At 49.2% G+C, this 12,722-nt stretch overlaps 1 protein-coding gene across 1 annotated transcript; it reads right to left on the reverse strand.

The window, feature by feature from the left end:
• Positions 1 to 1,894: 1,894 nt before the first annotated feature.
• On the reverse strand, positions 1,895 to 8,716 carry LOC131278773 (protein S100-B-like). Its single transcript, XM_058299236.2, has 3 exons — positions 8,249 to 8,716; positions 5,499 to 5,637; positions 1,895 to 3,167 (listed from the first exon to the last, which is right to left on the reverse strand). The coding sequence occupies exons 2-3, from the start codon at positions 5,634 to 5,636 to the stop codon at positions 3,027 to 3,029; spliced, it is 279 nt and encodes a 92-aa protein (XP_058155219.1). The 5' UTR covers position 5,637; positions 8,249 to 8,716; the 3' UTR covers positions 1,895 to 3,026.
• Between the last annotated feature and the right edge of the window lie 4,006 nt (positions 8,717 to 12,722).

Raw genomic sequence — 12,722 nt, forward strand, 5'->3', positions numbered from 1 at the left:
AGGGGGAGTACAAGCCACGCACCCCTTACGAAATCTTGTCTGTTTTCATATCCTACAATTTCACTATATACAATAACTTAAAGGGCAATGCCTCTTCTCATCCCCCTCTTAGCTCTCAGGCATAACCGCCACCATGGAAAACAGGATTGGCAATTTATATCAAACCCCACTGTCTATTACAGTCACTCTCTACAGCTAATTAACAGCATAAAACAAGCTAGGCAGGCTTAGAAGCTCTACAACAGCAGACTTGCTTATGCTGTGGTGCTGCAAAACCACAGGACACTTGGCATGCTAACAGCAGCACAGGAAGGAGCACGTCTGCTCCTTAAGGAGGAGTGCTGTCTCTATGTAAATCATTCTGGAATAGTCCTAGACAGCATTCGAAACCTGTAAGGTAAAACCCACCAACTGTGGGAGGATGCAGCCTTTGCAGGCACCTGGTCTTTTCTACTCTTGTGGTCCAGGAGCCTTTTAATGGGACCTAGATCCTCAAAATTCTGTTTGTATCTTGCAAAATCAACACCTTGTTAGCCACATGGGAATTTCATCCAGCTCCACCCACGGTGCCAGACTCGTCTTCCCCCAACCACGACAGAATAGCAGGAAGGGTTTGCACCTTGTCAGGCAGGCCCTACTGCCCCTCCCCAGCAGGATGCAGTTACAGGAGAAAGATGACCTCCTTCAGCACCCCTTAAGAGTAAAGGTGTAAACCCTGAGGGGGAGTTGAGGCAGGCTAGTTTAGGGAATGAAAAGACAAACCTGGGGCCTGGCAGGAAACCACGGCCGTGAAACGTGGCCATGGAGACCCCACAAGACGGCTGCTGGAAGAACCCCATGAGAACCCCCCATTCAGAGCGGGATTTCATCCGGGGTCAAGGAAAAGCCCTAGATATTAGCAAGGGGCCTTGTCATTGGGCCCCCGGGGGATTGGCAGGCGGGGTAACCAATCAAAACTGCAAGCAACGGAGGCTCCTCCCCTGGCATTAGCAAAGAGGCAGAATAATTAATGCTTGAAAGGGCAGTGCAGAGACTAAACGGCCTGTTTTGCCCTTTCTCTCCCTGCCCGAATTAGCTCTCAAGTGGACCTGGGGACTTGTAACCTGCAACAGGGACTTGTAGTCTATAAACCAGCCCTTTTCACCCCTTTTTAGCTCCGCCTGGGGCCCATAATCTGTTGTTTTCTCCCATTTCTCGTCTCTCATTTTCTTAACATAACCAAGAATCTATAGGAAATCAGCAACAGGGGGTGTCAGACCTCAGGGGCAGCCTTGCGGCCTCACACGAGCAAATACACACCTGGGGGATGCGCCCCCATCCAGTGTCAGATTCCGCATGTGGCCGTGGACTGAGCACATGACTCAGTGGGGAGGGGGTCTAGGGGTGGGGGAGGGGGTTGGGTTAATAGGGAGGGCGTTTGGGGGAGCAGGAGGGGGGCTTGAGGAAGGGGGAGGGCGTTTGGGGGAGGGGGTCTGGGGAGCAGAGGAAGGGGTTTGGGGGAAGGAGGAGGGTGTTTGGGGGAGCAGGAGGAGGGGGTTGGGGAAGGGGGAGGGTGTTTGGGGGAGCAGGGGGAGGGGCTTGGGGAAGGGGGAGGGCGTTTGGGGGAGGGGGTCTGGGGAGCAGGGGAAGGGGGTTGGGGAAAGGAGGAAATGGGGGAGTAGGAGGAGGGGGTTGGGGAAGGGGGAGGGCGTTTGGGGTTTGGGGGCTTGGAGCTGGAGCTGCGCCACAGGGTCGGGGCTCCCCTGGTCCATGTAGGGGCCGCCTCTTGCTCCTTGCCTTGAGGAGGGCCTGGTAAGTTGCGGGGCCAGCGCCACATCTCACTCCTGGGACTGTCACTTGTCTTCACGGTTGAGCAGGGCGATGGCTTTTATTTAGTGTTTAAGAGCTGCAGAGACTTGTTCAGTGCTATTTTTATTTAATGCAAATGCAAGCAATCAATGGAATTTTGAAGTTTATGCCTTTAGAAAATTAAACAATAACAGGAAAAGGGATGGGTGAAATTAATTAGAACCTTCCAGGAAGTGATTTTTATTATTTGTAACTTGATTTTTAAATTATTTGAAGCTTGGTTTAATTGAATTTATGACTACTAGGTGTAAAGTTAAGCTTTCCATGTACCTTGATTCCACAGCAGCGTGAGTAGACCCTGCCTCGGTGAGGTCAAGTCAGGAGGGACATTCGCCGACATCCGGCCGCCTCCAGACACAATCGAGCCAACAGCAACCGGCTGATGGACTTTGCAGTTCATTCACACACAGGAGACCAGGCCAGGGAGATGATGTTTCTTGCCACACAACTGCTTTCTCCAGATTGGCAGAGACTAAACCCCAGCTGTGAGCAGGGGCCGCACTGCTTCCAGTGCCCCTGCAGATCTGCCCAAGGGCTGGACTGCAGAGAATTCTGAATGAACAATTTCAATTCTCAGTTTTCAGTGTCAAGATACCTGTACTTGGTTTATGAAGCATATTTTCCACTTAGAACCATTTGAGTTAGATATTTACCCAGTAATCATAACTCACTAGGGAAAGAAACACACGTGAGCATACTGTTCACAGGTGGACGGGATGGTCAGACCTACTGTAGGTTTCAGTGGCACTAATGATGGACAAACGTAAGGAAGGGCAGCCTTTCAGGTGATGGTGGACAAGGCTTTGGGAAACCACAAATGCTGCAGAATTCTTTTTGGGGGTCATTTTTGTTCTTTCTGGGTTAGGATTCTACACAGCTTTACAGGCTGTACAGAACATGCTGTATAAATGGACCTTGGCTTTCCCAAACGATTATTTCCAAAAGTTGTTGGGACCAGTCAGCTTAAGCATATGCCTAACAATACAGCAGAAATAATGATGTGAACCAGTAAAAACAGCCCTCACAAAGAGGTTTTCATTTTTTCATTCACAAAGCAAATCAAGTTTCCTAATCAGCTACAGTGTGCCCGGAAAGCTCAGCTCCTCCTAGCCTGCAAGCCCTTGCCCTCTGCTGTCTCCTCCATCTGTTATAGGAACCGTTTGACTGCTTTGTCTATTTCACTCATGTTCAAATAACTCATGGCAGGCACTGGTAACCACGGCAACGAAAGCCATAAATTCCTGGAAGTCACATTCGCCGTCTCCATCACTGTCCAGCGTTTCCATGACTTTATCCACAACCTCCTGCTCTTTGATTTCCTAAAAGAGATCAGAAAAATGTCTAGCTTCATTTAAATGGGATTTGGGCTATCAAAACGTGATTAAAAGTACACTGGCTCCAACAATGTTTCTCAGAATAACCTAAGATATAAAATGCAAAATACCAGGAAAGATTTCTTCTGTGACTTGCTAGCCAGGCAGAAGTCTCTGGGTTCTTTGCTCCTCTCTACCACCATACTTTAGGGCCAGTGGGACCTAGGCAACCAAGAAAGGAAAAGCTTCAAGGTATTGTAATTATGCTTAAAACAAACCACCTGAAGAAAGGAATACAGGCTAGATCAGCCTGAGCATGTTACATGCCAATGTCTTGAAAGAAAAACTAGAATTCTATGCCTAAGTTTTTCATGTATTTCTGTGAGAAGGTCCATATAATGAAGACTTCCAGTGGATCTTAACATTGGGAAGTTTTCTTTGTCCAAATTTGTTAACTCCTTGTGTTCTTTCTTGTGTTGCTTTCTAGTCCTCAAGACTTTCCCTGACAGTCCTGCCTGACGCCAAGCGAGTTATTAAATGATGTACAAAATCTCAAGGGCTGGGCTAGAAGTGAGATGTGGGAAGAATGTGGGCACTGGACACTGAAGAGGAGCATAATGCAAGTTGCTCAAAAGAGCAAACCTCCAGGACAAGAGAGTTGGGCCTGAAGAAGTCAAGTCTGAAGTGCAGTGGCTGCCTTGAATAAAAACACAGAAAACTGATTCCCGTGGGAGCTGGGTGGGGCCTGTGAGTATCTGCTAAAAAATGGATGGAGGATTGTGTTAATTTCAATTACATGATTGATTTGACTCCAAACTGAATTTTCTTTGAGAAAGCCGGGTCAAGAAATGTTCATGATACCTGATGCACTTACCATGAATTGTGGTTCCCATAGGCTACTCTTTCATATGTTTTTAAATCCCTAATAATAGAGGCTACCACCTATTGAGCACTTGAGAAACACTGTCTGATTTCATCCCCACAATAGTCCTATTTACCCAAGAAGAAACTGGGACTTTTTAGTTGTGACATCAGCAGACAGAAATGGTGGAACTAGATGACATGGTCGGCACTGGCGCAGCTGCCATGCTCTGAACTTGAGAACCTGAGAAGGCCAGTCCCAGAGCCAGGCTTGGGCCCAGCAGGCCTGCAGGCCCTGCCCCTCCACCCTGGCAGTGCCACTCAGGGATGGAGTATCTCGTGGGGGCGAGGACGGGCTGCCGCAGCCCCCGAGCAACCCATAGACCTTGCCCCTGGCTCGTCCGCGCTGAGAGGTCGGGCTCTGGGAGCTGGGAGGGCGGCATGGCTGTGGAACAGGGCCCTGCCCTGGGATGCTGGGGGCTTCCCAGAATTAGGGCTTGTGCAGACCCCCGTGCACTGACCCCGTCCGCTGTGTCTCCTGTGTGCACGGCTCTCTAGAGGGACCCATTGGCAGGAGTCACAGCTCAGGCCTGTAATACCGTCACTTCAGTCCGGCTCAAGTCACGAGTGAGGCAGCCTTGGCTTGGGCCCTCGGGGGCCGCCAGCTGCTGGTGGATGACTGTCCATGGCAAGGGTTCGAGGCTGGAGGGCAGCAGACACTGGGCGGGGGCTCATGGACCAGCGTGGAGGCAGTCTGGGTTGGGGTAAGTCCGTCAAATTGGGTGTCTGGACGTGCTCTCACTGCATGCCAGAGGGCGAAATGTCCGGGGAAAGGGCAGGGCTCCTTGGGAGCTTCCTAAGTCGGGGACAAAACTCCAAGTTCCCTTCTCCAGTGTCACCTCTTGCAAGGCCCCAGCGCCTGAGGGACACCCATGGACCGCCCTGGTGCCCTGGGACGGTGTCGCCATCATTCACTGACATGCGCAAAGGCAGAGGGCCCGGGCCCTGGTGGTGCCCGACGTAATGCTGGGAAACGTTTGCCAAGTGCGCCCAGTGTCTCGTCACCACGGCGCCTGTTGAACTTCAACTAAAACCAAAATATATCCTAGACCCATGGACAAAAGCTTATTTCTTAACTGATTTCTCATGTTCACTATGACTCATAAATTATTTTTCCATCCCATTCTGCCATTGTCACTGTAAAACCTTAGATTTTCAGAAAAAGGTCAGCATTATTTGAACCTGTATTTTTGCTTTTGAGAGCAATTTTCCCTTGACACACTTACTATATACAAGTCAGAGGACAACAAAGTGAAAACTGTGGTGTTCCTCTAGTCCAGCCTCCAAAGGAGTGCTCGTTTCCACAAGTTTTCAGAAGGAACCGGCATCACCTTCAGGGCAGCTCAGATGAGAACGTCTACGAGGCTTTATAAATAGAAGAATGGATAAATTGTCCATTTAAAAAACCGGACTCACCTCTAAAAAGTGGGAAAGCTCGTTGTTGATGAGCTCCTTGAGTTCAGACTTCTTCAGCTTGTGCTTGTCGCCCTCCTTCCCGGAATACTGATGGAAAACATCGATGAGGGCCACCACTGCCTTCTCCAGCTCAGACATCCTAGGGGGACCAAAGGAAAGACGCCGTCCCTCACGCATTCTGCTTGTTCGTGCCCAGACCATCTCGCGTGTGGCCTGCACAGGCGAAGGCACAGGCGGCTGACCTCAGCTCCGCTTAGAGCTGGTGGGAGCGCCCGAGAGCGTCTGGGCCCTGTGGGGCTCCGCTCCCCTGTCCTAGCCCCTTCCTTCTCTGCCACAGGCCACATCAGTAAGTCCCTGCTCGCTGGCTGCAGGCTAGGCTGGGCCTTTGGGAAACGAGTGGAAACTCAGAGGAGAGCAGCAGGGAAGGTCGGGTGGAAGCCCTCCTGGCAGGCCCGGCCCTCTGGCCTCGCAGGGCCCCAGGGTGAAGGGACAGCACAGAGGAGCAGAGCGTCAGCTGCCAGCTGTTAGAATTAATAAGAAAACCGTAAGGTGACCAGTGACAGAATTAGGGCACAAAAATCAACAGCATTCCTATATTCCATAATTAATCGGAAAATATAAGAGAAGCCTATTCATAGAGCAATGCTCACGTGTGTTGTCTAAGAATAAATTTAGCAAGAAAAATTCAAGTCCTTCCATAAGATAAGGAACATAAAATATAGGAACTTGCTTTTCCTGAGTTAAAATATACATTTAAATCATCTTTAATAAAAATCTCAGTGGGGCATTTTTTGATGGGTGAGGAATATGATCAAAAACAACTGTAAAACTCATCTGGAAAGAAATCTGGTACCTGGTAGAATTGCCTCAAATTTTTTGCAAAAGAATAATAAGGGGTGCCTCAACCTACTAGAAATGAAAATGTCATATGTAGTAAGATTAAACTGCTGTGGTCCTCACACAGGAATAGATAGAATGCAGTAGGAGGCCGAGAGCAGCCCGAGGATTTAGTTTTCATCAAAGTGCCGTTTCAAGTGATTGGGGAAATGGTGGGTTATTCACAAATGTGACTTGGATAAGTGCGGGGATAAGTATTCTCCACAAATATCAAAGTTAGAAATGTCCCACTTTACTAACACTGTATGCTTCATTCTGTGCAGACTGTGCAGACGGAGGAAATATCTGTACAATCCTGGGAATGTGGCACATTTTACAAAGGACACTTGTTTCCCAAATCTGAAAAACTCAGGCAGAGAAATTCACCAACTTCTGAGCCTGCATTCTAGTTATGAAATCACACATGAACCTTTTCACTGTCATGATTACAACAAAATTAAATCTCATTTTTAGAAAAATCACTCCTGTGTTGAATATATCACTTCTACCCTAAAAATAAGTTACAATAAAATGCTTTAAGTCTTATTTACTTCTGATGCCTCAGAGGAAACAGCTAATTTGTCTTGGTTTGATCTTGCTATAAAAATTAGGACTCCAATCTAGGAATGCTGTTGATTTTGTGTCCTTGTTTCACCCCTACCTGCCTTTCGGCTTTCTCATTAATCCTAAGAGCTTGGGGCGCCCTGCCCCCTGCGCCCCAGTCTCCACCCTGGAGCCTGCAAGGTGGGGGCTGCTGGGGAGGAAGAAAATTGACCCACGGGCCACAGGCAGAGGTCGTTCTGTCATGGCCTGATCACCAACGCCACTCTATTGATGTCGCTCTGCTCTGTTTTGCTCTAAATTGCTAAAAATCAGATACATCACTTATACAAAAAACAATTCAGATGGATTAAAATATTTAACATTTCATACTTACCCATCCAATAGAAGACTTAGATTTTCAATTACTGATCTTTCAAAGAAACAAATTAAAAAAACAAAAAACAGAAAACATTTGCATTATCCTGATGTTTTTAAATTTCACTATGATTGGGAAGGGGATAAATTGTTCTTTTTAAATGCAGTTTCCTTCTTTAACACTGAAAATTGATTTTCCCTATTTACTTCCTGCTTAATTCTTCCCTTTGACTTAAGAAACAACTGGTTTAAAGAGTACCTTTAAAAGGAATGGAAATCCTGTATCCCAGGTTTCCTTCTCACTCCATTTTGTGAATGCTCTGCATTGACCTTGTCATATGAAAAATGAGAAGTTTTTGGCTTGACTCCTCGTGTGTTCCACAGAATATGAGGGTCCACTCTGCAGCAGGGCTCTGCGCCCTGCGGAAAGTCAAAGCCGCCTAGCCTGACTTCTTTGACGCAGTTCACAGTTGTAACGGGTTTCTCACCCGCCGTGTAACTTCTGAGTTCTGTCCAAGGGGGCGTAGGGACCGTGGCATGTCAAACAGGGAAACTGGAAACCAAGAAGCAATTCTGTACCAGGCCCGGGGCAGTGGTGACCAGGAGGAGGGAGAGAGCGTTTAAGGCACCGGGCTCCGCCCTTCCAGCCCCCTGGCCGATCCCCTCTCCTGGGGCCTTAGAGACGCAGCAGAGCACTCGCCTGAGTCCTCACACCGGGGTCTCTGGTCTGTGGGCCTCAGACGCACAGGCAACAAGCGCTTCCAGCAGCCGGGCCGATGTGGCCAGTGCCCACCAGCGGGAAGCAAGCTCAGCCGCAACAGTGTTAGAGCGGAATGCCAGCGACACCCTGTGCTCTGCCGGGAGTCCTAAGGGGCCCTCCAGCCACCACCCCTCCCCAGCTCCCCCGTCCCTTCACCGCACCCGAGAAACGGGTGCTCCCCTCCGGCCTCGCTCACCTCCTGCTGCGGCCCCTGCAGGTTCTGAGGCAGGAGCCCCGGAGAAGGCAGCTCTTATTGCTCCTCCCGGGGAGGGGACTGCGGACACTGGCGCAGTCCCACTGCAGAGGCGGCAGCCAATGGGGGCCCGGGGCGGGGAGCTGGCTGGCGCAGCCGGGCTGCAGCCAGGCTCCCTGGAAGTGCTCCCTGGGAGCCAGGGCTGCACGCTGGGGCAGGAAGAGGGGCGTCAGCTTTCTGTGCGACGTTTTATTTATCACCTGGTGTTGATTGCTCCTCTCAAGCCAGGCGGGAGTGGAAAGAGAGAAGGATCAATTGATTCAAACAAAACAAACGCACAGGTCCGGGCAGGAGGCTTCCGAGCACTGGCTGGATGCAGGGGAGGAGGCGGCCAGGGCTGCTCCAGCGGAGAGGCCCACGGAGGCCTCCATCTGCCACCGTGCCCGCCTGCTTGTCTGGCCGCCGCTGGCCAGCGTGAGGCCCCGTGGACCTCAGGCCTCGGCAGGGGCTGGGCAGGGCTGCCTCAGAGGAGTTAACGAGCCCAGTGTCCACAGGAGGCCTGCTAAGAGTGGTGAAAAGGATACTCAATACCTTTTGGAAAGTCCTTGTTTTTATTTGGTGACACACATACCAATCACACCCCAAGTCCTCTCCTTTCACCCTGGGGTGGAAGGTCACAGCCTGCAGGAGTTGGACGGTGCCTTGGGAATGCCCTGACCAGGTGTGCCTCATAATCAGCCACCTCCCCGCATCTCACCACCTGTGTTCACCTGCGCTCTCCAAGCACTTGTGATCTGGCGAATCATCCCAAAGAGGCACAAAAGCGGTAACAAAAATTTGCAGATGAGTAAAGTATTTTGGGGTTGACATTTCAAAAGCTATTGTCAATCTGAGAACTTTGTAACCAGCGGGACTTGTGTTCGAATCCTGTCTCCTCTGTTTACTGGCTGAATCACCACCAGCAAGTCATGCATGTTTTCTAAGCTTCCTTTCCTGACCTGAAAAAGACCAAGGGAAGCAGCTTCCCGGGTCTCTGTGACTTGCTAAAGCTCTTACCTAGCCCTGTCTGGAGGTCACTTTCTCTTTCTGTTGTAATCTGGAATAGAGTAGTTTATTTTATTTTTTCCTCACTTGGTGCTCAGTAAATGTGCGGGGGTAAAAGAACAAGGACAAATGTGCCAGCTGCCAGCTCCTGCCTCTCGGCTCCCAGTCCACCTCCAGCACCTGCTCCGTGCAGCCTGCCAGCCTTTCGGGGCGTTGCAGGGGGGAGGTTTGCTTTGTCTCCCTTGCTCCTGCCCCGTGGTTTGTCAGCAGCGTGTGTGGGGCCATCTCTGCCCCAGCCGCACGCCGGCCACCTCGCCGCCTGGACTAGGCTCAGTGGCCATCTTCCCCGCCCCTCCTGACGCGGCACCGTGAGCTTCAGCACACCTTGACTGTGCAACGCAGATCGTTTCCCAAGCAACTGTGGAACAACTCTGGCCTCTTCCATCCAGTGTGCTGGAGCTACACCTTCCCCAGCAAGGTCTACCCCCAAATGGGGGAAAGGGGTCTCTCTTCCAAGTTTGCCCTTTCCTGAGTACCCTTAGCCCCAGGGTCCCTTTAGAATTCTCTTTGCACATTTATAGTTATTCTCCTATCATAGTTTAATAATTCTTTTTATTAACCCTGCCCTGAGTAAATTACTATGTGGTTTCTATCTCCTGATTATACTGGGACTGACACAGAACTGTAAGTGGTCTCAGGAGATAGACCCAAATGATGGAATTTTGGGAATGGTCTGACCATGTCCTTGGACTCAAATGCAGTGCTGAGTTTCTCATCAGTGGAAAACTGGATGCCAATATTCCATGGTGTTCAGTAACATAATCAACCGAGCTATCCCTTGTGGTTGTGATGAAGTTATTAAAGGAAGCACATGCCACAGTGTCCCAGGAGGCTGCTCTCCATGATCGTTATGGAAGCAATGTTGATTATTTGGACTGAGGTAGGGACTGGTTGCTTTCCAGTGCTTACAGAGGGAAAACGACAAGCTCAAGTCATAGTCTAGGAAACAGAACGGTTCCATGCCAGCCCTAAACAGGACCGATATTGCTGAAAAACCAAACACAAAATCTAATTATATGAGTTGTTAAATTACAACAGTTGAATTCATAGTCTTGCCAAATTTCTCCTGTGAAAATTAGGGCATTGATGGGAAAGAATGGGATTTTGAAACTTGGAATGGGGACATCTGGTTCAACTCGGATGAAATTGAAAATCTTGAACTTCCCCAAGTCATTCTGAGACTCTTACCTTTGGAAGGAACTTTCCCGCTGCTGTCTGAGGACACTTGCCTTCCTCCACTTGAAATCCCCGTGACCATCTCATCTGGCAGATGTCCTGAAAGGGCTGCTCCTTCTCAAGGGCACCCCAACCAACAATGTTGCCACTCGACCCACAGCTAGGGTGAACCAGCATGCTCCAGGGGAGGAGGGAGGCACACACTACAACCTAGGAAGAAACAACTTACACACCAGAAGAATTGCAGGATTCTGCTAGCTCTATTAGCAGAAGCCTGGGGGACATGTGTGGGAATGGGTTGATTCTAAAAGTGTTATACTAAGGAGGAATCTATCACTAGCTGGAAATACTTCATTGATATGGGTGCACTTACTAGAGATTCCAGACTTAATTTGTTAGCCCGTGCAGCTGGAGTAGATTCTAACAGCTTACTTGATTGGCTGACTGAAATATGAATTCAGTGGTAGCCTATACTCAATGATGTGGAGGAAGCTTAGAGAGATACAAATGCTGGACTGGATTTGTCACATGTGACACTTTCAATCCCCTCCCACATGACTGAGTAAAATACCTCTACCCTTGAAAAACTCTTTGGTTTGTAGCCCAGGTATTACCCTAGGGGATACTGCCATTGGGACTGGCTTGCTGATTCTAACAAGAGCCACAATAAGGTGTGAAATCAACTCCATGGGCAGAGGGGGTACCAGGACCCAGAACGCCATGGCCCATGGAGATCTTTGTCCCTCGGAACAGCCATCTAGAGTATTCCTTAATCTCCACAATAGGAAAAACTCAGTCTGGGCAGCCAAAAACCTGTCTTGAATCACCACAGTGGTAAATCAAGATTTCTCTTAGTTTTCAGACCTGACTTGGGTCAGGCCCAGAACCTCTTGACGTCCCTTTGGGAAGTCTGCTGCACTACTGCCAGGAATACATGTCCACATGTCCCCAAAGTGCCCTTAGCCGTTACTATGTCCCTGTGTGTTGGGGAAAAGGAAATGCCTACATCTTTTGGGGATTAATAAGCACTAGTTCTGAATTGACACTAATTCCTGGGGAACCAACACAGAACTATGGCCTCTGGTCAAAGTAGGAACTTAAGGTGGCAAAGTGGTAAGTGGAGTTCCATCTCACAGTGGACACATTTGGTCTGCCTGTGGTTATTTCTCCAGTTTCTGGCTGTATAATTGAAAAAGACAAACTTGGTCACTGGCAGTAAGCCCTCACGTGGGCTCCAACCTATGGGGTGAGGGCCATTATGACAGGAAAAGCTAAGTGGAAGTCCCCTTCTCACTATGATGGTAAACTAGAAGACAGACTGCATCCTTGGGAGAATTTCAGAGGTTAACGCTACTATTGAAGAGTTGAAATAAGTAGGAGTGGTGATACCTATCACAGCTTAATTTACCAATTTGACCTGTGCAGAAGTTATGTCTGGATTATGGAGAGACACTCGACTGTCTTGAACATAATCAGATTGTGATTGACTCTAACTGTAATTGCTATACCAGATGAGGTATATTTACTGGAGAAAATAAACAGAGTCCTGGCACTTGGTATGCATCTATTGACCTGGCTAATGGCTTTTCCTCCATATCAGTTCCTGAGAGCCACCAGAAGCAGTTTACTCTTACAGGGCCAACAGTACAACTTCACAGCATTGTCTCAGGGACGTGTCATTTCTCCTGCTGTCTTCCGTGATGTGGCCTGCAGAAGTCTTGATCATTTTGACCTTCCACAAAACACCACACTGTGCTGATGATAATGTGCTGGTTGTATCTGGTAAGCAGGGAGTAGCAAGTACTTTTAGATTCTCTTAGTAAGACACAAGTAAGCTAGAGGGTAGGAGATAAGTCCTACAAGAATGCAGGGCCCACCCTCTCAGTGACGTTCCTGAGGGAGTTCCGTGGTCTGGGCTAGGTAGAGATCTCCCCTCCAGGGTGAAGGGCAAGTCGCTGCGTCTACACTGCCTGCCACAGAAAAGAAGCCCTTGGCAGGGTACTGTAGACACAGCACTACGTCTGCATGTGCTACTTCAGCCCATAAGGCTGACGTTTCAGTGGGGACCTGAGCAAGTTTAGGCTGCAGTAAAAGGCCCTTGACCACTTGGTCCTTAGGACCTGCATAGCCAGTGATGCTGAAAGTCCGTGGCATGTAATGATGAGGTTTGGACCCTCTGACGGCACCAACAGGAGAA

Source organism: Dasypus novemcinctus, chromosome 6 (genome assembly GCF_030445035.2).
Source record: "Dasypus novemcinctus isolate mDasNov1 chromosome 6, mDasNov1.1.hap2, whole genome shotgun sequence".
NCBI lineage: Eukaryota > Metazoa > Chordata > Mammalia > Cingulata > Dasypodidae > Dasypus > Dasypus novemcinctus.